Consider the following 27792-nt stretch of genomic DNA (forward strand, 5'->3'; position numbering starts at 1 on the left):
ATACTCAAAGTTCTGGACTTTAACCCCTTACCAAAAGTAGTATGCAAGGAGATGTAGCCGAGAGGTCGGATGGATGTGTCTCCCAACCCAAAAAGATTGTCGGGATAAGCTCTCAGTTCTTTCTCTTCTAGCCCGAGCTTGTCAAAAGCAAGCTTGAATAAGATGTTGGCCGAGCTCTCTCGATCTACCAAAATTTTGCGGAGAATTACATTCACAAGTATCATTGTAATCACAATAGCATCGTCATGGCCAGGGTTACTCCTTGAGCATCTTCTTTGGTGAATGAGATTGTAGGTAGATTGGGAGCTTCGTATTCTTCACCGACTTAGTAGACTTCTTTCAGATGTCTTTTACGAGAAGACTTGGTTACTCCTCCTCCTGCGAATCCTCCAACTATCATATGGATGTGCCTATCAGGGGTTTATGGTGGCCGTTCTCGTGGACCCCTGTCTTCATTGCTTCTCTTCCTTTTTCCCGGATCGTCTGACCTGTTTGCGAGGTGCCTTTCTAATCGACCTTCCATGGCTAGTTTGTCTATTATATTTTTCAAGTCGTAGCAATCATTGGTGGAATACCCATATAATTTGTGATACTTACAATATTCATCCGACTTCCAGCTTTCTTATGCTTAATAGGACGAAGGGGTGGGAGCTTTTCAGTTTGGCAGATTTTCCTATAGTTGTCGACAAGAGAGACTCGGAGAAGGGTGTAGTTATGGTACCTTCAAGGCTTGTTCGAGCTATAGTTATCCTTCTTCTTTGCTTCTTTATCCTTATCTCAAGTTTGATCAGTAGGATTTTGCCTTGAAACTGTTTCTCTGACTTGGAATTTTTCTCTATGTTGATGTACTCTTGTACTTCGTACAAAGAAGTCGAATGTCATTTTGATATGGATTGAGAAAATGGCCCTTTTTTGAGGCTATTAACTAACCCCATTATTACCACTTCTGGAGGTAAATTTTGTATTTTCAAACAAGCTTTGTTGAACCTTTCTATGTAGTCACAAAAGGTCTCTTCGACTTCTTGTTTAACCCATAAGAGGCTTGGAATATGCTTGACTTTGTCCTTCTGAATTGAAAAGCAGGTAAAATCTTTCTTGCCAGATCGTCAAAATAAGTCACCGACCTGGGTTGTGGGCTATCAAACCACTTTATCGCTGCTTTGGTCAATGTCATTGGAAAAGCCTTATAATGAGTCGCATCGGACCCGTCGGCCAAGTACATCCGACTTTTGAAGTTGCTGAGGTGGTGTCTTGGGTCAATTATTCTATCATAGAGGTCCATGTCGGGGCTTTTAAAGTTCTTGGGAACTCTAGCCCGCATGATTTCTTCTATGAACGGATCTTCCTCACCTAAAGGACTTTTTTCCTGATCTGCATAATTACCCAATTTTCATAGATCAGCTTCTAATCTCAGAAGCTTCACTTCTAGTTCCCTTCGATGTCTACTTCCTTTCGTAGGTCTCTTTCAACTTCTCTTCATTGCTCTATCTCTTGCTTGAGTTGCTCTAATCGGCTGTGATACCCGTGTACGAGTCCCATGATTTCGGTCGGGTGCGGATGCTCCTCATTCTCGGGTGGATGTACTTCTGAATGAATTCGTCGGGGTTAAGGATTTCCTGATGTTCCCTCTCCACTAGGATCACTTGCTCTATCATGTCGTGGTGGTATCATGAGTTCTCGGTCATCATTATGGGGTTCGGGTTCTAATTTAGACGCCATATGTTCGTCTTTAAACTGATCGTCCGCCATGGTTGGGTGTTGACTTTCAAGTCTCCAGCAATGGCGCTAATATTTTGAGAGTTACCTAAAACTGGGTTGTTTTTGGGCCTAAACGTGATGTCCATACTCCTTTTGAGGAAGTGTCCAACTTTTGCTGGTGTTGAAGTCTCGCCGTCCAAGTTTCTCGTGAGGAGGTGGGGGTGGTACCTGCAACCGATGCTTAAGTTAGCAAGGGTTTAAGCAGGTTTTTAGTAGATTGGATCCTGAATATACCTGAGAGTGTTAGTATATTTATAAGAGAATAGATAACCACTTTTTAGAGTAGTTCCACCTTTGATGGTGGATGACTGTTCTTTTTTTCGATAGAAGTTGTTGAGATTTCCCTTCTAAATAAGTGAAAGATATCTCAGGAGTTGGTTACTTATTTAGATAAGTAGGGTTAGACACTGCTATCGTCGTGCCCGACCTCTATGAGATTGGATAGGTGTAGATGAGGCTAGCTCTCTTAGATGAACTTTGATTTATTTTGGATCTAACTATATTTTTGGGTCAAGGTATGAAGATTACTATTATCAATTATTTAAAACAAAAAAAAAAAAAACAAATAACAGCACTCTAGCCTAGCCCCAAATAGGCAAAGCTACCTGAAGCTCATGTGGGAGAGTAGTTAAAGGCGGATAATCAATTTCTAGTTAACATAAACGGGCTAATCTAAATTAATAAAAACAACAAATTTAGAAGTTGGAAAATTAACAAATCTATTGATTGATAACAAAATATGGCGGAGAACAAATAGAGAAAGGAATATTCAATCTTCTTGTTGTGGGATCAAAAAATGAAAGGCAGATTGGACTTTGGAGTTGTAGCCCATGACTGATTAGAGTACCATGGCCGCTTTATTTCGAGCCCGTTACACATATTTGGGCCTCTTATCAAGCCCGTCATCATTTTTCTTGCTAGTTTACTGGCAATGTCCCTTTATGCAACCTACTATTTCAGTATTTCTCACGTATGATCCGTTTTGTTTTTTTTTTTGTTTCCCACGGTATCCCCCAATCCGATAAGACAAAGACTAATCCGCCGCGATACTGAGCTCCATTTAAGGGTTTGCTGCTGGCCAATGGGTTGCTACATGCATAAGGTGGGATTCGAACCCCGACACTTGCTTAAGCGGACTAGTAAGCTAACCACTAGACCAACCCAACTTGGTTCATGATCCATTTTGTTAAATCAAACATTTCTTTTTCTTTCTTCTCTTTTTTTTTCTTTTTCGCCTCTTAAACGCTTAAAACGGCTGAGGCATGTGGTTCAGTGGCAAATGTATTTGCCTCAATCCAAAGTCACACAAATTCGAATTTTAGCAGTGGCTAGATTAGTGTGTATGAGTAAATACGTGAGTGTGTAACTTAAAATTGGGAGTCGTCCAATTCATCAACAAAAAAAAAACAAAAAAAAAACACTTAAAACAAGGACAATCAAAATTTTCCAAATAGTAAGAAATTTTATTCTAATAAATATTATATCCAAAAATATTATATTCTAAAATCATTAAAAACTTGTATTTTAGTGCTATAAATAATTGAGAATTGTTTTTAATATTTTATTTTAAAAATAAATTAAAAAAAACTTTTGTTTTATTATTTATATCTTTTAGAGTAAATGTTTAATTTCTAAAATAACTCCAATACTAATAAAAGGGTATTTTTTATTAAAAAAAATAAATAATATAATAATAATTTTATATCTTAATTTTTTTGACATGATAATATTAAAGAATTATTCTCCACATACAAGTACTTTTCCATACAAGTATTTACAAGTTATTTATATTCACGTGCTTCGTACCGTTATTACACGTTATTTTTCTTTTTCATTATCGTCGTCATCAACACCACATCTTCTTCCTCCTCCTCTTCTTCCTTCTTTTTTTTATTAGAATTTCTTCTCCTCCTTTCTTTTTCTCTTTCTCCTCCATCATCAGTTATCTCGTTGAAGATAATGAATAATTCAGAATCAGATTGTCAATTAAATAAGAACAAAATTGATTATTGTTTTAATCCAATCAAGTGGTTGAGATATGGTTCAATTTAGAAGAAAAAAATGTAGCACTAGAGTAAATTTTTTTTGTATTTGCAGCAAATTTGGTTGTAACACGAAGATATTTAAGTGTATTTTTATTCTGATAAGTTCTGCATAATTCAAAAATCTTCATCTTCCTCCTTTTCATTTTCTATTACTTTTTTTTTCTTATTCATCTTTTCATTTTTGTTTTACCTTGTCAAGTTTCTTCTTGTTTTATTCTGTTAATAAGAATAAAAAAAATTAAACAAAAAAAACAAGAAGAAACACATAATGCTACAAAATTACTTAGAAGATGATGAACTTACGTTCATTTAACTAAAAGAAAGAAAGAAATAAGGAAAAAAATACAGCATTAGAGGAAACATTTTTTTGTATTTGCAGCAAATTTGGGTGTAACACGAAGATATTTGGGTGTATTTTTATTTTGATAAGTTCTGTATAATTTAAAACTCTTCCTCTTCTTCTTCCTCATCTCCTGCTGCTTCTTCTTTTTTTTCTTATTCATCTTTTTTTTGTTTTATATTCTCAAGTTTCTTCTTATTTTACTCTCTTAACAAGAATAAAAATAAAAAAATCAAACAAAGAAGAAGAAGAAACACATAATGCTGCAAAATTACTTGGAAGAGGATGAACTTACATTCATTTAACTAAAAAAAAGAAAGAAATAAGGAAAAAAAAAAGAAGAAAAAAATACAGCATTAAAGGAAACATTTTTCTGTATTTGTAGCAAATTTGGGTATAACACGAAGATATTTAGGTGTATTTTATTCTGATAAGTTTTGCATAATTCAAAACTCTTTCTTTTCCTCCTTCTCATCTTTTGCTGTTTCTTTTTCTTCATCTTCTTATTTCATATTCTCATAATTCTTCTTGGGAGGAAAAAATCAAACAAAAAAGAAAAAATACATAATGTTGCAAAATCAATAAAAAGAAAAGAAGGAAAAAAATGCAGCAACAACAACAGTATTAAAAAAATGACGATGAACATAAAACACGTGAGGAAAAAGAGGGAAAACGCAAAGAAGAAAGAAGAGGAGGAGGAGGAATGCGAGCGCGCTATGAAAACTATTGAGTAGCGCGTGTTGACACGCTCGTATGGATGAGCATCCGTTAGGTTTGGCCCAACTTGTATAACTTGTAAATCAAAATAATTTGTATGTGTAGCACTTCTCAATGTTAAATATCCACCTTTTTATGGAAATAAAATTTTGCATTTTAAACAAAAATATTTTTATAAAATTGAGACTTTAAAACTTCAAACAAACATAAAACAATATATTTTCATTGATAAGTCCTTAAAATAAATTGAAATTGTTTAAAACAAACACCCACTATATCTCCAACGCCTCGCCTAGAATCCATATTTTTTCTTTCATCGAAGATAACTTCCTGCTGTAATTAATTTGAAGATGAAGGATAAAATATATTCGCGTCTAGCGTAGTTGATGCAACTAGGAGGATTTCCGAAATAGAGAGCGACCCGTGAAGAACAATTGACGATGCTCCCGTTGACTACTTATCATGAAATGTAATGTACCCAAGATGCTACTTAATTTGATGACCCATAAAAGGTGAATATCTACTTGTCTACGACATATGCTATGTGCAAGTGTTTCCATGTCCTTTCTTTTTCTTCCACAGGTAAGGACCCATCATTGCTTAGTGGTGATTCTCAATTATATTGGTACCTATTTCTTTTAAGGGAATTTTATATGCTTTACCATTTTATTTATTTTTCTGGTATATATTTTTATTTTTAATATTAAAAATAATTAACTTAAAACAAAATTTGGTCTTCTGTATAAAAATATAATACAAACAAAACATTATTCGTTTTCTATATTCTTGATCTAAAAAAAGACATTTGTCAATTGCTCAAACTTAATCATCAATTCCTTTTTTGTATGGTCTACCAACAAAAAGAATAATAATAACAATAATAATATATTTTTTATCTTTAAATTTTTTTAAAAAATTTAAAAATACATCTAATATTTAATTTAATTTATTTTTTGATATTTAAAATAAATTATAATTATATTTATACAATTAAATTTTTATAATTAACTTTTAATCAAAGTCATTTTTTATTTTTATTCCTTAAATTCATTCCTATTAATCCTATATGTCATTTTTTATTATTTCTTTTTTCAACAAATATCTTTTCGTCTTTAACTTTATATTCTAATTTTTTGTTACTAGTATTTCTCTTTCTACTACCGAGAATAAAAATAGGCCAAACAATCTATCAAAAGCTTGTAATTTAGTCTGTATTAACTATTAAATTTGGTTTGATATAGTCTGTTATAAAATAGATATAGGTTCAAGTTTTTGTAAAAATTTTAATATATTAATAAGTGAGGTACAAGTCCACTAATTAACTTTATTAGCATGTTAGACTTACTTAAACCTGTTAAAATATAATTATATATATATAACTTTTTATTATTAATAAAATTATTAAATATTTTAAATTTATTATATTTTATAATTTAAAAATTCTTATAAATATTAAATATGATATATTATATATAAATATTATTATTAAAAAATGACTTTTTTAAATAATATTTTTAAATCTTTTTATTTTTGTAAAAAAAATTATCAGACTTTTTAACAGGCTTAGGCCAAACTTAATAATTTTAAAAAAATCTATAACAGACTATAAACTAAGTTCAGGCTAATTAATTATATGATAAATCTGATATGTTAAGAGCAAAACATAGTCTATTTTCACTCGTTATCTACTGCCATTATAAGAATAATTATTACAACCACAATAATCACTTCTCAGTTACCTTCTCCATTTTCTTTATATTTATCGTTGCTAACAAACCACAACTATTTTTTATTGGATAAAAATAGATAAGATCCACTTAATTTTTTAATATTAGATGAAAAATAAAAAAAGTTGTTATTTTATTATATTTTAATATATTTTTTTAATTTTAACTTTGCATAGCATTAGCAAAATAAAACTCCCCTCTTTCCTCCTCCCTCTCTCTCCACCCTCCTCTCTCTCTCTCATAGCAAAGTATATAAAGACAGCATCTTAAGGATTGCCACTGCCACCTCAATCTTGACAACTGCAACCATCCATCTTTATTTTCTCTTCTTCTCTCTTTTTTTCCTGCTTTTTTGTGTTTTTTCGGCCTCTTGTTTCATATTCAAAAAGATTATTTCTCTTTTTATTTATTCCTTTCCTTCTCTTTTCTTTCTACTTTCTCTTCTCCCTTTTTCATGTTTATGGTTTTAATTTCTGTTTTTGATTTTCTATTTTTGATTTTTTAAATTTTTTTAACAAATATAGTTTGTCAATAATTCTTTGACTGTTATTCTTTTCTTTTTGCGGTATAATAATCCCCTTTTATAGTGTACTACTCTTTATTTGTGGGTGTTTTGACTTTTGTAATAAGGCCCTAATATGAGTGGAAGACATTTCGAAAAAAGCTTGACATCCGTGGAACTGTTTGCAAATTTGGAAAGTGATGAGATCTATTCAGAGTCAAGGAAAAGGTATCCTACCATGCTGCAGTATATCTGTGTAGATTTAGAAATGGAAGTGACTCAATTTTGTCTATGTTTCTATTCATTAAGATTCTTTGTAATAGAATATTGCACCTCCTCTCATTTATAGTTCAACAAATAAGATATTTATCTTCTGATTTAGATGTAGATGTAATGCTCTTATTGCAATTTGTAAGTGTAACATCCTATTACCCTAAACCTTACCTCATTCCGTAAAGTGAAGGATAATAAAGTGCTATGACAGATCTAAAGCTCTTATTATAAAATATATTTTCAAGAATTTATATAACTAGAAGCTCGAAGAAGGAAATAAGCTCAAAGTCTCATAAAGTAAAATTCCAAAACGCGAAGCGTTCACACACGATGTCTAAACGCGTAGATAAGATAAGAATAGAATATTAAATATACAACCTTACATTAGAGCTCCAAGATACAAGGTAGTAGCTAGTAAATAAACAAAGTAAATATATATGATATACAGAAGGAACTAGTCACAGCCTGCGGAGTTTAGGCTGACTAGTCAAGATATACAACAAGTTTTATAAAAGATTTACTTTCTATCTCTCAAAGTTTAAAGCAAGGCCTTTAAGGTAACAAAGTTATAGATATACAAAAAGATGCGAGAGTAACTACAACAGAAATAAAGCAGAATAAAACAAAAGAGAAACTATCCTTCGCTCTGTCACCATGTCCGAAAACTCATTGAGGTGGGTTGCGACCTGCATCGAAAAAACAACAATAATATATGGTATGAGAATCAGAGGTTCTCAACATGGTAACAGTGCCCAATATGTAAGATATAAGTTTTTGGGATGCCAAAGGCAATCCTAGAACTTTACATCGATACATAATATTCAAACTTAACAAAATAAATAACTCAAATCATAAATTAGGGTATTCTAACTTAAGAAATTTCTAACTATCACTAAAATACTACTGTTTCACAGCCTTCACCAACCTATCCGCCATACGATCCCATCACCACTACCTACTGAGCCTCCTCAATCCAAGTAGAAAACACAGGTAATGCAAACAAGTAAATACATACAAAGCAAGTAGAACAATTAGCAAGTAGGCATGTGATACATTTAGACACAACATAAATTAAGCAAAGAATACAAACAGATAAAAGATGCATATGATGAATGTTTATCCTATTTGGTTCGTGATATCACTTGTCAATTATAGTGCCAATCCTGACACGAAATATGGTCGGCAACTCTCGAATTAGTCTCTCTGTTGCGCATACTCAGGAGGAATAATTCTGAGAGATGAGTACCCTATCACCTTCTCCATCAGAGGGTAACATTTCAAGAGAGAGTGCCCTACCACCTTCCTCTGGTTGCCGTATGATTCCATGGGATTAATGCCATGCCACCTTGCAACCAGAGAGAAATATGAGTGGGGAGTCCAGCTTCGACCCTCACATCTCAACGTAGGCAGGAAATTACCTCGGTCCCTACGCTGGCACCGCTACTTCGACAAGCGGGAGACTGCCACAACCCTTACCTGAGGCGCATAACGACTTACCAATTCAATACATGTCACGTGAGCGGGAGACTGCCACAGTCCTAACAAGTCACCTTTCAATGCATGTTTGGTTATAACATGGGTCCATTGTACTTTTTATAAATTTTTTACGGTGGAACTTTTGTTGTGCTTGCAAAAATTACTGAGATAGTTGAAGATAGTCCTTGGTGGTACTCTACCTGTGTGTATGGTAGAAGTGTTCAAGCAGAATTTGGGGTTTATTTTTGTCAATTCTGCAACATTCATGTTACAAATGTTACACCCAGGTTTATTTAATCAGAATGTTTTCTTTGTTTTTTGTTCGCATATGATTTTTTTTTATATAGTGGTGAGCTGTTTTCCTTTTTTTTCTTTTGCATTATTAAAAAATAAATTACATGTTTAGAGTGAAGGTGTTGGTTGAGGATTCTACTGCTATGTTAATCTTCGTACTATTTGATCGTGAGGCAAGTTATCTGATGACAAAGACTTGCACTTAGTTGTTTGAACGACATCTCAAGGATGTGGATGTAAGATATTTTAGTCATACCCTTTTATATCTGTTGAGTTTAGGTTATATAATTTTTTATCCATGGTTTTTTGTTTATATCTTTTATTTTTGTTCCTTTATTTTTGTTGTTGTTGTATAGGTTGTGTTTGGTACACAATCTCCTCCTATCTACCAAGAAATAGTTGGAAAGATTATGCTTTTTAAAATTTTTAGTAGGCTTGTTGGAATGGACAAGTTCAAAGGTACTTATGTTTGTCATAATGCTTCCATAGTTGGAATGTTTGAGCTTTTCGAATTAGATTTGAGCCCCGAAAAGATATACAATTGAATTCTGTCCTATTGTATATTTTTACTGAGTTGGTTATTAGTTTGGTTCTCTTTTGGTTTGTTGATTATTGATGATATGTTATGCTATATTGGATGTGTTTTGTTATGTTGTACAAGGCTGACTTTCTTTCAAGAGGTGAAGGATCCGTTGAGAGTCCTTCGAAACTTACCAAAATATCCAAGGATGTGTTGACTCCTTTTAGCTTTTCTCAGCTCTTTGCTGTTTCGCCTCAATGCCCCTATAATCAAATAAATGTTGTTAACTTGGTAACTGATGAAGATATGAAAATTTCTATTATCTATTCCTCCAAATCTCTCTCTCCCCTTTTTAAGTTATGTTAATACAAAATATTATTTTGTGTCTGCTATAATAGTATCCTTCTCTTAAAAGAAAGTATGCTAATATTATGAGAGAGATGTCAAGTCAAATAAAAGGTGATTACTAGAAAAATTAATGTGATAAAATTGTTGAAAGTAAAGAGGTCAATATTAAATATTTCTTTTTAATAGATAATGTCCTGATATTTATTATTTGTTTTTCAAAATATAAAATTTTCTGGATTTTGTTTGCTGTTTTCTTTTTTTTTGCATAACTATTTATATTGATGTACTAAATTTGGTTTCAATTATTGAAAAATTTTGAAATTAGGAATATATCACTAGGCTTAAAAGAGGTTGTGCTAAGGATGAACAAAAGAAAAAGGATCTATTGAAGAAGTTGAAAAGGTCCTTGAAGATTTAATTTGATGAATCCGATGAGGCTGATGCTTTTGAAAATAATACTGCATCTGGAGAAGATCAGAAACAGGTGCTAAGACACCGCGAGAAAATCAGCTAAACGCATGTGCATCTTGAAGGAATACTTTTAATTATAATTTTTGTTTCATTTTTATTTCTATAAATTGGGAGAATATAAATAAAATGATGTTTTTTAGAAAAATATTCAAGTCATCATATTTTGGTGATTCTCAAATTTTACTAATTTTTTTGTTGTTGGAAATAATAGAGTGGATGTGTTGTTTAATTTTTTTTAATTTATGGGTATCACAAAGATTTTTTAAACAAATAATAATGTATTATTTCGTGAGGGGTGCATTGAAGATAAAAATTTTAACAATGGATATCTTTCGCCCATACATTGTGGATCTTTTGCTAGTTATGTGTACAATACAACGTATTGATTATGCAAAGACTATTGTTGCATCTTGAATTATATACATGACTTTATTTTCATTTCTAAAATTTTATATTAAAAATAAATAAAATAATCAAACTTGTATATAAGAAATATGAATACAAATTCTAAAATGGTACACATTAAGAGGGAAAAAGGAATTAAAAAAAAAAGCTAAAATGTGGCGTTTTAGAAATGGTGAATATATATAATTATATTGTCACAAAAAATCGTGATTATAGAAATGTATGAAAAAATTGTATATATAGAAGTTGGTCATCACGATTTTAAACAGTGACAATAAAATAATCTGTTGTCACGATTTTAAACAGCGAGTATAAAATAGTTTGTTGTCACAATTTCAAATCGTGATTATAGAATATATTGTCGCATGGTTTAAAAATGACTATAGAATATTTAAACAAAATGCAATTATGTATCTATAGACATATTTTTTAGCAATAAAAATAAAACTAACGTTAGCTAAAAAATTCGTGATTATTGAACTATGATCATGCTGACATTGATCACGGTTTTAAATCGTGACATAAAACAAAAAACAATGACCATTAATTTATAGTCACAATTTTTTTTTAATTATAGTCACAATTTAAACGTGACAACAAAATAAAAATATTGTAGAAAGCACTCATTTCTGGGTTTTTTATATTTAAATTAAATAAATACAATATTTTCAATAAATAAATAAAGTACAACATAATCAAATAAATACACAATTGACTATATCTCGATTACTGAGAGGGTTATAAAAATTGAACACATCTCAGGTACTGAGATCCAAATTTGTGTCAGAATAGTTAAATGGGGTCTCAGTACCCGAGATACATACAAAAATAGAATACGGGCTTAGTATTCGAGATATACACAATGCACAAATTGGTAATTTAGTATTTGAGATATGATCATTTTTTATTCTAGTGGTGTATTTTTCTAAGAACCAGATTTTCGGTAAATAGACTTTTCTGGCTAAAAAAAAGAGAGTTACGAAGTCAAACTTGGCTTTATGAGAGTAATTAATTTCTCTAAGTCAAATTTAACTAATGGATATTAAATATTATCTTACCATCGGCTTAGTTACTACACCAGAATCTTTTGAGCCACAAAACACATTTAGTGACGATTGTGCGTGCACCAAAAAAAATTCTAGTAACTGAAAACCTCAGAACCAGTGGTATAAGTAATTTCTACTCAAGTAAATGTGTCTCTAGATTTATATTAGCTATCTCTTCATGATTTACTTCTTTAAGAATAGTTATTAGCCATTAATTGTTTTACTACCCGGTAAAAGTTTATCCGAACCGAATTTCTGCCTAGTATTCCGCAAATAACTCCTAGAGTCCCGAATCTTCTTGCTTGCTACCCAAGTAACTCAGCCTCCCTCTCTTAGTCTCTGGACCAAGATTATCTTAGTCTCTCATCCCTCTCTGCTGTGTTTTTAACCACGAGTAATTAACCGCAGTTAACTGCAGATAAACACGTCATTATGACGCTGACTGTGTTTTCTCAAAATTACACCCCTTCTCTCTTGCTATTAGCCCATTTCTCTCTAATTTTTCAGCCCTCTTTTACCACATTTAATTAGTTTAGACTTCAAATTTTATTTAAGCCAATTACAAAGCAAAAATTCAATAACATTTTACCATAAAGAGAGAGATAAGAACCGTGAGTGAGAGAGGAGAAACAAAAAAAATTTTGCACATACTATCTGCGTTTTCAACCCCTTATCATACCATTCATATACTATTCTTCAAGTGTTCTTCAAGTACTCAAAGCATACAAGCACAAACTCTTGTCCGTTTTCGCCAATCTTTGCGTTTATACCGAATTTCGGCTAGGTAAACTCTTGTTCTTTCTCCTTTTTTTTTCTTTTAAAAAAATAGTAGCCATGATGAATCCTTACTCTCCTCCATGTATAGAGAACTCCTCTTGAAGCACCCATGGAGCACGCCTAAGGAGTTAAGGAGTTTCGAGCTCATAGTGGATGAATTTCGATGTTTTGCGACACTTTAGGCCCAAAAACGAAACTCACCACCACTAGCTGTGTTTTTCCCTTGTATGCACATTTTCTAGTGTGAGAAAGGTTTACTAATTAAATTACATAAGAGGTAAGGGTTAGGATTAGTTAGAGTATGGTTGTACTTGTTTACGGTGCTTATATGAGCCACTTTGTGGTGAATTTGTGTTTGTTTTGAATTTCTAGAAAATTTGTGAGTTACCACTGTTTTGGCATGCTAAACATGTGTAACATACTATTGTATTGCCTCTTAATTTTGTGTGAAAACAGCTAGAAGCATGGAAGCGCTTGGGGTTTAAGCTTGGGGTATAAGTTTCAAGCTTTAAACGTCACAAAAAGTGAAGAAAAATATAAAAATTGTACCTCTGAAATTTTCAGTCACTAAAAGCACAAAAATTATGATAGAAAAGAGTTAAAAGTAGTTAGAAAAATAGTTTTAATCCTATGAAATAAATGTGAAAAAGTAAAAAGGGTGTTATGGTCATTTTTTGGTAAAAAGTGAGTTAAAAATATAATTTAAATGAAAAAAGTAAAATTCTGAATTTAGTATCGTTAGAAGTAAAATAGTAAATATATAAATTATTTGGGCCAATATTATAATTATAAAAAAGTTTCGGGTCTAAATAAACTTTTTAGTAAAAGTTAGAAGTAAAATGGTAAAAAACGGTAACTAGAATAAGTAATTAAATTAATAAAGGATAAATTTGATTTTAGGTTTCTTATGATAAAAATTGGCATTTAATAAAAATATTAGGAATAATTTTAAGCATAGGCAACTATTAGGACTAATCCGGTGAAATTTAGATGCTAAATAAGGTTAAACGGTAAAACTAGGGTACTTAGGGAAATATTGGTAATTTCAGGCATAAAGTCAAATTAAAAATGAATAATTAACTCAATCAATGAGGAAATATATATTAGGAAAAATACGAAGATAAAATAGTAAAATAATAGCATTAGGGGTAAAAGTGTCATTAAAAACCTAATGAAAATGGTAAAAAAAAAGTAAAAAAAAAAAAGAAGAGAAAATGGTAAAGTGTGACCAGGTCGAGACATTTTAAGAAAGAGCCGGACACAAACTTTTACAAAAGAAGGGAGAAGTCCCTTAAAAAAAATTCTGTTGAGATATGTCGCGGAAGAAGAAATTGTAAACTCTAAGGTGCTAAGAAGTACCTGGCAGAGCAGACTTCCATCCTGCCTGGTCAAAGACTATATGAACGTGGGGACGCCTGCCATATAGATTGCTACTCACTGGGAGCACCAAGTAACGTCGGGCTGCGGGTAGCCAACCGACGCATGAACTCATGACCTGCGCAGGACCAGACATGCATCATACTTGGTTGCTATATTTCCTTGCTTGTGTCTGCTTACTTGTACATGTGACTGTTATACGGTTATATACTTGTGATTGCATCTGTTTGTATGATTGATTATTATTGTGACCTTATAAACGATTAGACTTAGGTTGCAAACCCCCTTAGGTTCATCATAAAGTATCCTATTGGGAACCTTAGGTTCTCACTCCCTTTTTCCCATGTCCACAGATGGGGACCGACGTGATCTTCTTTGAGTACCCAGTGTACGACAGATACGTCGACCCCGCAACGGGAGCACGGTGTTTTAGGGTAGTCTGCGTACACACACCTACTATCTTCCCGACCGTCCTTTCTCTCACCCTCTGCTCAGCTAGGAGTTTGACCCTGACATGTCTTATGATACACTGTTATTCGAGCTTCATCCCGGCAGAGGCCAGTATCCTTTTCTGCCTTACCCTTTGAATATGGCACAGCCAATACCGGAGTCTCCGATCATTGACATACCCGACCCCGAAGAGGATCAAGTAGTTCCTAATGTATCTATGCCCGACGCTCCACCACTATCCCCTATAGCTGAGCCAATATTTGACAGGCAAAGGGTTCCTAAAAGCTCTCGTTTTGCACCTTCAACCGAGTTTAGCTCAGAGGCGTGGATTGACCAGATGATGGCAGATCTATACTCTAGCTCTTTTGAGACTGGAGAAGAGGACTCTACAGAGGATGCGAGCAGCAACAACATCATCAACGCGTCAGAGTGATTCCCTCGCTTCAGCATATTGTAACAGCAGTTTCTGGAGATCCAGTATCAACAGCAGCAGTAGTAGTAGTAATATTAGTAGTCTTAATAATAGTAGTCCTTGCCCTCACTCTTGAATAGTCTTTTTAGAGGGCTAGCTCTTTTTATTTATTTAATAATGTAGATCGAGTTCCTGTAAGCATTAAAAATGTAGTATGTACCTAATATAGTAAGTAATTAAGTATGAGCTTGGATTTTGTGATGAATTAAGCATATGGGCATTTCATGTATGATATGAGTATGCTATGTTATGCTTTTTCATTTCTTGTATTAACTGCTTAATTTACAATTATTCCAATATGTGTGACTATATATATGATTTTTGACTAGCGCTACAGACTCATATGTATACACTTAATATATGGTCTAAAGTATCTAAAATAAGCTAAATAGTAGTGCCTGGCTGCTAGCCTTGGTCATGATAGGTTAAAAGTCGGATCGTTATATTTTGATAGAACATGTAGGTATGAACTTGATCATATAGTGTTACGGTAGTTGATTATGATACAAATGAAACTGATACTCTGATTATTGGTTTGTTAAAAACTCACGAGACATTGAAATGAGGTGAGGGAGAGTACATAAGGATGAAAAGATGCATATGTGCTGGTCTTGGATTATGTGAAATCGCTATAGATACTTCTTATTCCACTGCATAACTGTTTTCAATGAATTTAAGTTTTTCTAACGAGTATGTTATTTTTTAGGTTCCAATGGTATTTATATATTTATAAATAAAAAATTAAAATTTTTATTTTAATAATAAATAATAAATAAATTAAAAATTAAATTATTCATTAAAGCAATATTAAATTATTCGGAGAATATTGATATATATGCCAATTGTTAAAAGTTAGTAACTAGAAAATAATAATCATTCGACCGAGATGCCATTGATGGATAGTTTTTAAGTCAATTCAACAGAGTCAAGTCTATTATCTTCTTCTGCCAATAATTTTGTCCCATCAAATAATATCTTTTTGCAAATATATATATTCGATATCTTAAAAATGAGATAAAAAGGGTAGAGAATATCATAAGCTGTTATTATGTTATATCGATACAGACATAGATAGATGATAGATGATATAATATTAATATTATTTATTTATATTTTGAAGGCATTTGCACTTTGGGGGATATTGATTCGGGTGGGTAAAACCCGACTCATAATCAGGTCCATAAGTCGTGAAAAAAATATCTAACATTAAAAAAGAAAAAGAAAAGAAGAAAACATTCTCCTATTTAATTCTATATTTTTTTCCTTAATAAATGCGATGGAATTCTATTGGGTTAATGTTTGTTGTGGCTGTCCTGTGTGTGTTGGGAGTGTTTTCCGCCGAGTCTGAGATTTTGCTCTGTTTCTTCTATCTCTGTCGCTGTGGTTTTTCTTTTACGCCCAAAAACAGATTAAAAAAAAAAAGCGGCAACAGTGGAAGAAGAAGAAGCAAAATTCAGAATCCGGTAGCAAAACAGAAACAAATGCAGTAACTGTTAACAAGCTTGGGTTGTGTGTTCTAGGTAAAGAGTTGAGAGTTGAAGTGACTCCCTCGCTCGCACGCGTGGGAGTTGGAGAAGACTGAAGAGGGTTGAATCGGAATTGAAAAGAAAAAAGGAGCACCAGAATAATTTTCTTTGAAAGACAGCGGAATCTTACAGAATCACACTACAGGATTTGTGGTTTTTGGTGCACTCACTCACTTTGCTCTTTCTCTTTCTATTTGTTCCTATTTCTTCTGCGTGCTTCGTGCGCTCTATTTAATATCTACTCCAGAGTTCTGAGCTTAACCCTCTTTTGCTTCTGCAGCACCACGCTTCACTTCTCTTCCTCCAAGTTTCCACCTGTTGAATCCGATTTTTAATTTTTATTTCCTTATCAAATTGAAGTTTTAGTTTTTAGGGGATATGGAGGGTGGGAATAGGGTTCCGGGGTCAGGGGAGGGTGACCCTTCTTACTGGCTGGACGCCTGTGAGGACATATCATGCGATTTCATTGATTTTGATGTGTCTTCAATTGTGTCTGAGCAGCCTGACAACGCTTCCAACCAGGATTTCTTTGGTGGGATTGATCGAATCCTTGATAGCATAAAGAATGGTGGTGGCCTCCCGCTTGATGCCGAATCCAATTCCAATGCTACTGCTGAACCAGCTGCAGCAGCGGCAGCACCACCACCACAACAACCATGGTTGCCTCATGATGCCCCTCCTTCTGCAGCAGCACACTCCAAGCTGCAGCACTCTCTGACTCCACTTCCTGCCTCCAATGGTTCCGCGAAGAATGAATTGGTTGCAGAGAAGCATGGTCGCACGGCAGATGCTTTTCAGCATCCACGGGCAGAAACTAACGGCTGCAATAAGTTGTTGAATGGTAATGATGAAGGGAGAGTTTTGGTTGGTTGTTTTGTGGAAAACGGAGGCCTGAGCAGAGGGCGCGATCAGTTGAGGGAATATGATGTTGATGGTGAAGAGAGATACTGCAAAAGGGCGAGGCTTGGCAACTATAAGAATGACAGGCATTATTCTGGTAGAGTTAATTATCAATTCAAGGAGAAAGAGAGGTGTTTTAATAGGAAGAGGCCTCGGGATAGTAGAGATGAGATTGATGTTAGGAGGGACAAAGATAGTAGCAGGAAAAAAGAACATTATGGCAATTGTGGCTGGAGAGATGTTAGAGATAGGGATTGGAGGGATAGAGAGCAGAGGGGTTACTGGGAGAGGGATAAATTGGGTTCTAATGACATGGTTTTTCGCGTGGGCACTTGGGAAGCCGATAGGGATCGAGAAGAGAAAATGGCTAATGACACAAAACAGGAAAGCAATGGAAAGCTTGACAAGACATACGAGGAGGCTAAGGAGAAGGTTCCTGAGGAGAAAGCTAGACAGTATCAATTGGATGTTCTTGAGCAGGCAAAGACGAAGAATACTATAGCTTTTCTTGAAACCGGAGCAGGGAAGACCCTCATTGCAGTTCTTCTCATCAAAAGTATACACGAGAGTTTGCAAAAGCAAAATAAGAAAATGCTTGCAGTATTTTTAGTTCCAAAAGTCCCACTTGTTTACCAGGTAATACAATTTTACAATTATATATTTATAAATGTTTCTGCTAAGAGACATTAATGATTTATCCAACGCAATGTAAAGTTGATGTAATTCTAATTCTTTGTCTAAAAACAGCAAGCTGAAGTAATTCGGGAGCGGACTGGCTATCAAGTGGGTCATTACTGTGGAGAAATGGGTCAGGATTTCTGGGATGCTCGAAGGTGGCAGCGTGAATTCGACACTAAACATGTATGCCTTTAAAACCTCTTTTCAAGATGAGTTGGGCTGTGCTTTCTGTTTCTTGATTTATTCTGAGTTTTATTTAAGATGCGTGTTTTCCTAAACATTTGACTTTTGATGTCTGATCATGATTTGTTCTCTTCATAGCTGTTGATACTTATCTAGTCCCTTATAGATATTGGCTACTGATTAAGTATAAAGTTGTTGGTTGTTTCAATTATTGTTGAATATCAGTTTTTCGTTTCTGGCTATGTATGCCTTGTTGAAATGTAAAGAAAAACTTGCATAGATATTATAGTTATAGTAAAGCAGTCTTCATAGTGAATGGGGAATTGTTAGTTCCTACTTTTATAGAATTTTTTGTAACTTAGTATAGTCTGTATAAAGGAAAATTGTATAAATTGTTTGAGGTTTACCTTATTTTTATGTCTAAAGTAGAAGTTAGAAGCAATGGTTGATGTTTGGATATAAATCTAAGCGTAGTTCCATTAGTAGTATAGTGTATTGTGCATTTTTTTGTCAAATCATGTCAGCATGATTTTGTTGATGGCTGTTGTTCCTCAAGAATATGATTTCCGAATTCGTGGGGTTCTGGTATACCCAGAACTCTCATTCCATAGGTAAAAACTTGGAATTTGTAATCAGAGTGTACCTTTGAAGTCATTGTAGCTGTTTTTCATAAGGTTCTTAATTTTTTCTTGGCCAGATTGTGATAGCTGAGAATTTTCAACTGTCTGTTCTTGTTTTAGGTCTTAGTCATGACAGCTCAAATTCTTCTGAACATCTTGAGGCATAGCATCATTAAAATGGAAGCAATCAATCTCCTAATTCTTGATGAGTGCCATCATGCTGTTAAGAAACATCCATATTCGCTGGTGATGTCCGAGTTCTACCACACAACTCCTAAAGAGAACAGGCCATCTGTATTTGGAATGACTGCTTCTCCTGTAAACTTGAAGGGTATTTATTCAAATTCTCAACTTAATATTGGATCCTGTACTCTGTTCATAACTTTTTTAAGCCATGGTTTAGGTTTACCCGAGGATTGTTAAGTGTCATATTTTCCTTGTTTTAATTTTAAATCTCTTCATGTTTATCGTATATTCAGGAGTCTCCAGCCAAGTAGATTGTGCAATAAAAATTCGAAATCTTGAGAGCAAGCTGGATTCAATAGTTTGTACCATTAAAGATCGCAAGGAGCTGGAGAGACATGTGCCCATGCCCTCTGAAGTTGTGGTGGAGTATGACAAAGCCGGCAGTTTATGTTATCTACATGAGCAAATAAAGCAGATGGAGGTTGAAGTTGAAGAAGCTGCAAAATCGAGTTCAAGGAGAAGCAAATGGCAGTTTATGGGAGCTAGAGATGCTGGCGCAAAAGAGGAGCTGCGACAAGTATATGGTGTTTCTGAGAGAACAGAAAGTGATGGAGCTGCAAACCTAATTCAGAAGTTGAGAGCTATCAATTATGCACTTGGTGAACTGGGGCAGTGGTGTGCATTTAAGGTATGTACTATTTCATGGAGAATGAGGATGATGAGTATCTTGGCTAACTTTATAATCCCTTTCTCTCTTCTATGTACAGGTTGCCCAATCTTTTCTAGCAGCTTTGCAGAATGATGAAAGGGCTAACTACCAACTAGATGTCAAGTTTCAGGAATCTTATCTTAGCAAAGTTGTCTCTCTTCTGAAATGTCAGTTGTCAGAGGGTGCAGTTTCTGACAAACATGCTGAAGTTGATGACTCAAAGCATGAAACAACTTGCAATGGGACTGAACCTGAAGAGATTGAGGAAGGAGAACTTCCAGACAGTCATGGTGAGCCTGGATGGTCTCACTTTTTTATTATTAGCAAACCTGGCCCTGACTAATATATCTGATTATTAGCGTTATGTTGTGGTTATCCGAATCTGTATATTATCTGAATAAAATGTAAATTTTAAGTTTTTTCCGGTAACTCTTCAGAGCATGTAGGAATTTGAAGGAGTCAGGTTTTGGGAAAAATATATTTTTTTTTTGCGGAAATCACTGTTTTGCAATTCACTTGTGCACATATATTCTGGGTTTGATGGTACAGATTGGTTTTAATGAGACAAAAAGGTGTTACAGCTATGTTTGCTTTGTGCATAAGAGTTTCATATTGTCTAAGCCTAACATATGCACTGAGATTGTGATTTTTGCCATTCCACACCGTGTTCTTTGTCAACATCATGGTTTTCCCTCCAAAATGTCTAATTTTTGTCTCCCTTTCTAATGCTATTGAACTACCAATGGTTGAGAATTGAGATTGAAAGTAGTTTTCCGTTTTATTTATTCTAACATTCTTTTGTAGTTGTCTCTGGTGGGGAGCATGTGGATGTCATAATAGGAGCAGCTGTAGCTGATGGGAAGGTGACCCCCAAGGTGCAGGCACTCATCAAAATACTACTGAAGTATCAGAACACAGAAGACTTCCGTGCAATCATCTTTGTTGAGCGTGTTGTGTCTGCATTAGTTCTACCGAAGGTTATACATATGCATTATTTGCATAGTTCCTTTTGGTTGATTCAGCTGTGTGTTCAAGATATATAAGCCCACTGTTCACCAATCTTGTAGGTCTTTGCAGAGCTCCCATCTCTTAGTTTTGTGAAATGTGCAAGCTTGATTGGTCACAACAATAGTCAGGAAATGCGGACCTACCAAATGCAGGATACAATTGCCAAGTTCCGTGATGGGAGGGTGAGATCTATTTCTTAGTCACACTTCTCCATTATCAGTTACCCGGGAGGGAAATAATACTTTGGTTCTCCCAATCTAACCTTAGGATTCATTTGTAGGTTACATTGTTAGTTGCTACTAGTGTTGCTGAAGAAGGGCTTGATATCCGGCAATGCAATGTCGTTATTCGCTTTGACCTTGCAAAGACTGTTCTGGCATACATTCAATCTAGGGGTCGTGCTAGAAAGCCTGGGTCTGATTACATCCTGATGGTTGAGAGGTACTGATTATGTCCTTGTTAAGTATTGATATATTCCTTTGTGGATCAAAATGCATTTCTAGGTTGTTGCAATCCTGAGAGGATTTTGACCTTCTGAGAGAACTACTATGTTTGGCCTCTTGCACTGGCAGAACTGGAGTCATGTTGTCTTTTCTTTTCTTTTGTTTTTTGGTCTGGGGATCATGGTTGAGGTAATTGTTTGAGATGTAATGGTTTCATGGATGATCATTGAATAAAAAGAATTTCAGGGGAACCTGCCAACCCTACCCTTTTGAAGATCTGCCAGTGCCCATCTGGGTTTATTTTCTTCCTTGAATGATCTGTTCGCTGATTTGCATCTATTTAAGTCAATTACTTGCTTTAATGGAATTGAAGTGTTTTTTTTTTTTGGGTGAAAGCATCAAAATCCCTCCTTCAATGGATCTTAATCAGCATTGTTTGACTGCTTTACTTTTCATAGCACGGTTTTGCATTATAATGGATGCTAAGTAACCAAAATATCTTACTACCATATGTGTGTCATTCTGTTTTTGTGATTTGTGTTGTATACAGGGGAAATTTGTCACATGAAGCATTCCTTAGGAATGCAAGAAACAGTGAGGAGACCTTACGCAAAGAAGCAATAGAGAGAACAGACCTTAGTCATCTGAAAGACACTTCAAGATTGATTTCAGTAGATACCCGACCGGGAACAGTTTACCAGGTCAAGTCAACCGGGGCAGTTGTGAGCTTAAATTCTGCTGTAGGTCTTATCCACTTCTACTGTTCCCAACTACCAAGCGACAGGTGCTACATTTTTGCTTGAGAGTATAGCTTCATTTGCAGTTTCTTTATTCTTGTCCTTTCAATTATAACTTGGGTTCTTTCCATCTGTTATCCAGGTATTCAATTCTTCGCCCTGAGTTTATCATGGAGAAGCATGAAAAACCAGGATGTCCCACTGAATATTCTTGCAAGCTTCAACTACCTTGTAATGCGCCATTTGAAAATCTTGAGGGTCCTATCTGCAGTTCAATGCGTCTGGCACAACAGGCATGCAATCATTATTATAGATTTGATTAACTATGAGCATCTTCATTCAAGAAGCATTGCTTAATTAATTGTTGTTTTGTAGGCTGTTTGTCTGGCTGCTTGCAAGAAATTGCATGAGATGGGAGCATTCACTGACATGCTATTGCCGGACAAAGGAAGTGGGGGAGAAAGAGAAAAGGCTGAGCAAAATGATGAAGGGGATCCACTTCCAGGGACTGCTAGACACAGGGAGTTCTATCCTGAAGGTGTGGCTGACACACTGAAGGTTGGTTTATTCTCTAAGCCATATGGTCTAAGTTTCTGAGTGGGTTTTGGACTTTTGGTATATAGCTGGCATGAAAATACTGCCATTTTTTGTCTGCGAAGAAAGCATAGGTATCAATGCTCTGATCTTGAAGATTCTGGAGATTGATTATTGATGGAGTAGAGAGGACAAAAATTAGACTTGTGCAATCTTTAATATTTTTACATCTAAAAAACAACACCTATACTTCTATGGGAATAAAAATAGACCAAAAAATCAAGTATAAATGTACTATAAAGTACATAAGTTTTCTCTCATGCCTCTAGTTAAAAGTAGGTTTTTTTTCTTATCTTGGGTTTATTCACCTGCCCTAAAATATCCATTATTGCTTAGTGTTATCTTCGATTTCAGGGAGAATGGATCTTATCTGGAAAAGATGCTTACAACAATTCCAAATTGTTTCATCTTTATATGTATTCCGTGGAGTGCGAAAATGTAGGAATTTCAAAGGATCCGTTCTTAACTCAAGTTTCAGATTTTGCAGTACTTTTTGGCAATGAGCTGGATGCAGAGGTAGTAATTTCTGTTTGTGCTACTGCTTCTAGTTTATAGTTGACTATTCATTTGCTCCCCCTGATTATTTCTCTTTGTAGGTGTTATCGATGTCAATGGATCTATTTATCGCTCGAACTGTGACTACAAAGGCATCTCTTGTCTTTAGAGGGTCAATAGATATCAGTGAGAGTCAGGTTTACTAATAACTATTATCTATATTTATTTCAGATGTTTGTAACTGAAAAATAAAAAAGTTCCTGATGCTGGAATGATACGTATATTTGACATGCAGTTGGCGACCCTGAAAAGCTTTCATGTAAGGTTAATGAGCATTGTCTTGGATGTGGATGTTGAACCTTCTACCACTCCTTGGGATCCCGCAAAAGCATATTTATTTGTCCCAATGATTAGCGATAAGTCTGTAGATCCTGTGAAACAAATTGACTGGTTTATGGTCGAGACAATAATTGGATCGGATGCATGGAAAAATCCCCTCCAGAAGGCTCGGCCAGATGTTTACCTTGGTACTAATGAGAGAACTTTAGGTGGAGACAGAAGGGAGTATGGATTTGGAAAATTGCGTCATGGCATGGCGTTTGGGCAAAAAGCACATCCAACCTATGGAATCAGAGGAGCTGTAGCCCAGTTTGATGTGGTAAAAGCTTCAGGATTGGTTCCTAACAGAGATGCCATGCAAACACAAAAACATATCAGTTTGACGACCAAAGGAAAATTGATGATGGCGGATACTTGTACTAACGCAGAGGATCTGGTTGGGAAAATTGTAACTGCTGCACACTCTGGGAAGAGGTTTTATGTTGATTCAATACGTTATGATATGTCTGCAGAGAACTCTTTCCCTAGGAAAGAAGGTTATCTTGGTCCTCTCGAGTACAGTTCATATGCTGATTATTACAAGCAAAAGTATGATGTGCACTCTCTTTTAGTTTATAATATTTTCTAAGATATTTACCATTTTGATTTGAAGATACTTTTTCCGTCAAAACAAGCCTCCCACTTCACCATCTTTTAACCTTTTCTTTTGATAACTTGATTGCCAATGTGCACCACGAATGTTGTCTGGGAAGAGCAAGGAGCTAATTTTGATCTGTGAAGGAAACTTCTATTGCCACCTTTAAAATGTGAGGGACTTACCAACAATATCCCACGGAAGGTGCCAATAGTTTGTTGATCCTTCCAGATCAGAGAAACTTTGTCTCCTCCTGTACAACAGAGGGTGCATGTGGCTACTTGTTATTTTGTTGATTTATTGTAGGTATGGGGTTGATTTGATTTACAAGCATCAACCGCTTATAAGAGGGCGTGGTGTGTCATACTGTAAGAATCTTCTTTCCCCTCGATTCGAACACAGTGAAGGTGCGTTTTGATGATTTCTATCCTAAAATTGTTTTGTTCTTCAAATTTATAGATTTTTCATTGATAGGAAATGTCACATGTCATTATTGTAGCACATGAAGGAGAATCTGAAGAATCTCATGACAAAACATATTACGTGTTCCTTCCTCCTGAACTATGCCTAGTACACCCTCTTCCTGGATCACTTGTTCGGGGTGCCCAGAGATTGCCTTCAATCATGAGGAGGGTTGAAAGTATGCTACTTGCAGTTCAGCTTAGGAATATGATAAATTATCCTGTGCAGGCTTTGAAGGTATCTTCTCAGCTCAAGATAGTTAGCTTTTAGTGCTAGATTTTGTTGTTAACCCCATGTGTTCTACTTCTACATGAACAGATCTTGGAGGCCTTGACTGCTGCATCTTGTCAGGAGACATTCTGCTATGAAAGGGCAGAGCTTCTTGGAGATGCTTACCTGAAATGGGTCGTTAGTCGATTTCTTTTCCTAAAATACCCGCAGAAACATGAGGGCCAACTTACTAGGATGAGGCAACAAATGGTCAGCAACATGGTTTTATATCAGTATGCATTAAGTAAAGGCCTTCAATCATATATTCAAGCAGATCGCTTTGCCCCATCAAGATGGGCGGCTCCTGGGGTGCTGCCTGTCTTCGATGAGGATACCAAGGATGGAGAGTCAACTTTATTTGACCAGGATACATCCATTTCTAACACTGAGAGAATGGATTGTCACACTGATGAATATGAAGATGAGCTGGAAGATGGTGAGCTTGAGAGTGATTCAAGTTCTTACAGAGTACTGTCCAGCAAGACACTTGCTGATGTTGTGGAAGCACTCATTGGTGTATATTATGTCCAAGGAGGTAAGCGTGCCGCTAACCACCTTATGAAATGGATTGGCATTCAGATAGAGTTTGATCCTGCTGATGAGATGGACTGTGCAAGAAAGCCTTTCAATGTTCCAGAGAGCATACTTAGGAGTGTTGATTTTGATGCTTTAGAAGGTGCTTTGAATATGAAGTTTAAAGACAGGGGGCTTCTGGTAGAAGCCATTACTCATGCGTCCAGACCATCATCAGGAGTATCCTGTTATCAGCGGTTGGAATTTGTTGGTGATGCAGTTTTGGACCATCTTATTACCAGGCATTTGTTTTTCACTTACACAAATTTGCCACCGGGACGATTGACTGACCTTCGGGCTGCTGCTGTAAATAATGAAAATTTTGCTCGTGTTGCAGTTAAACACAATCTTCATGTGCATCTCCGACATGGGTCTAGTGCCTTAGAAAAGCAGGTCTTCTTTCTGAGGCCTTTCAGATTATTGCTTGTAGACAGATCTTATAACCTGTGCCTATTCTCCCAATCTCTACTGACGACGTAATTTTGTTGTGTGCAGATCAAAGAATTTGTCAAGGAAGTTCAGGATGAATTGTCAAAGCCGGGATTTAACTCCTTTGGCCTGGGAGACTGCAAAGCTCCCAAGGTCCTTGGTGACATTGTTGAATCTATTGCTGGCTCCATTTTTCTTGATAGTGGAAGGGATACTACTCTCGTTTGGAAGGTTGGCATCCACCTTTCAAACCTAGACGGCTTGGCAATTTTTTCCCCATGTTTTGTCAAAATGGAAGTATAAAAATAAAAATTGATGGAGTTTTCTGATCTTCCCAGGTTTTTCAGCCTCTATTGCATCCCATGGTTACACCGGAGACTCTGCCAATGCATCCTGTGCGTGAGCTGCAAGAGCGATGCCAGCAGCAGGCCGAAGGCTTAGAATACAGAGCAAGTCGTGTTGGCAATCTTGCCACTGTTGAAGTATTCATTGATGGTGTGCAAGTTGGGGCCGCTCAAAATCCACAAAAGAAAATGGCTCAGAAATTAGCTGCCAGAAATGCCCTAGCTGCTTTGAAAGAAAAGGAGGTGGCAAAGAATCAGAAGAATGATGAAAATGGGAAAAAGAATGGAAACCAAACATTTACCAGACAAACATTAAACGATATTTGTTTGCGAAGAAATTGGCCTATGCCATTCTATCGGTATGTTAGTTACTTGTGTATTTTTGTGTTAGCCAACTCTGGAACTTTGATAATAGCATAACTTTTTTCACTTAAAACATGCAGATGTGTGAATGAGGGCGGTCCAGCACATGCGAAGCGTTTCACATTTGCGGTGCGCGTCAATACTACTGATAGAGGATGGACAGATGAATGTGTTGGAGAGCCAATGCCCAGTGTCAAGAAGGCCAAAGACTCTGCTGCTGTTCTTCTCTTAGAACTACTAAATAAATTATACTCATGAAAGATGGAGTGAGTGGTTATTCTCATTCTATTTTTTCTAAACATTCAACAATTCTTATATACCATGTTTCAGTCATTCAGTGAATACTTGAATAAATAAACAGCAGCAAAATCTACAACTGTGCTGTATCATCTCTGATTCCGCTGATAAAAAGTACACAAGAGATGATAGTATGTATGACCCTCAAGTCCTCAACTCTTCTAAGTTATGATTAATGTTTATGAGCACTTACCAAGGCCAGTCTTTCCAACAGAGGATGGGAAACAGCCAACTATGTAGTCTTTGATTGTTTTTTAGAGCTCATATTATAGGTAACCTGTCGACACTGTCACTGAAAATGATAGTATTATTTATACTTCTATCAACTAAATTGCCCACATCTTAATCCAATAAAAAATCGTTAGTGATATTTGTACAAAACTTATGCATGCTCACTCCTGAAACACTTCATGCAAATTTTGGATGACACTTACTATGCGTTTGGATGGGAGTAAAACACAGGTGGAAGTTTAAAAGAAGAGCTTTATGTGTGTTCACTTTATGATTGTAACAGTTATAGGACTTATAGCTTATTCTGAATGATGCATATTGTGCACATACCAGCTCTTATGGTTTTGCTTAGATTACTTCCGCCTCCACTCAGTTGTATGTTTGGATGGAGGACATTGGAGGAACTTAGAATGGGTGATAAATTTATATTTGTTTCAATGAATTGAATAAAATACTTATTGTTGAGCATTTTCACCTCATAAAAAAATATTTACCTAAACTGAAAAATTGGAAGTGCTGCAATTCCTTTAGCCAAGTGTATTTATTAAAATTTAGCCACAATATATTTATATGTCAATTTATATATTTTTCATGTGTATTTTATATTTTAACAAATATTTTATACAGATGGTTGATCGGTGGTTAATTTTTAATATACACATAATATAATTCTATTTCTAAGTTGGAGCCAAAATAGAGAGAAAAATCATATCAAGTTATTCATTTGGAAAGTGTAAAATATAGTTATACATTTCCAATGTAAGGATTCTACC

General features: G+C 35.2%; 1 protein-coding gene across 1 annotated transcript; it reads left to right on the forward strand.

The window, feature by feature from the left end:
* Positions 1-16289: 16289 nt before the first annotated feature.
* Positions 16290-26984, forward strand: LOC130935678 (endoribonuclease Dicer homolog 1). The gene is made up of 21 exons (XM_057865537.1): positions 16290-16684; positions 16805-18060; positions 18172-18285; positions 19026-19236; positions 19385-19779; positions 19859-20090; positions 20605-20777; positions 20868-20990; positions 21089-21249; positions 21802-22035; positions 22131-22281; positions 22364-22546; positions 22937-23098; positions 23179-23274; positions 23373-24004; positions 24357-24457; positions 24550-24749; positions 24831-25748; positions 25851-26015; positions 26123-26487; positions 26572-26984. Exons 2-21 carry the CDS (start codon positions 16903-16905, stop codon positions 26747-26749), a joined length of 5952 nt encoding a protein of 1983 aa, XP_057721520.1. The 5' UTR covers positions 16290-16684; positions 16805-16902; the 3' UTR covers positions 26750-26984.
* The last annotated feature ends 808 nt before the right edge of the window (positions 26985-27792 follow it).

The sequence above is a fragment of the Arachis stenosperma genome, chromosome 6 (assembly GCF_014773155.1).
Source record: "Arachis stenosperma cultivar V10309 chromosome 6, arast.V10309.gnm1.PFL2, whole genome shotgun sequence".
Lineage (NCBI taxonomy): Eukaryota > Viridiplantae > Streptophyta > Magnoliopsida > Fabales > Fabaceae > Arachis > Arachis stenosperma.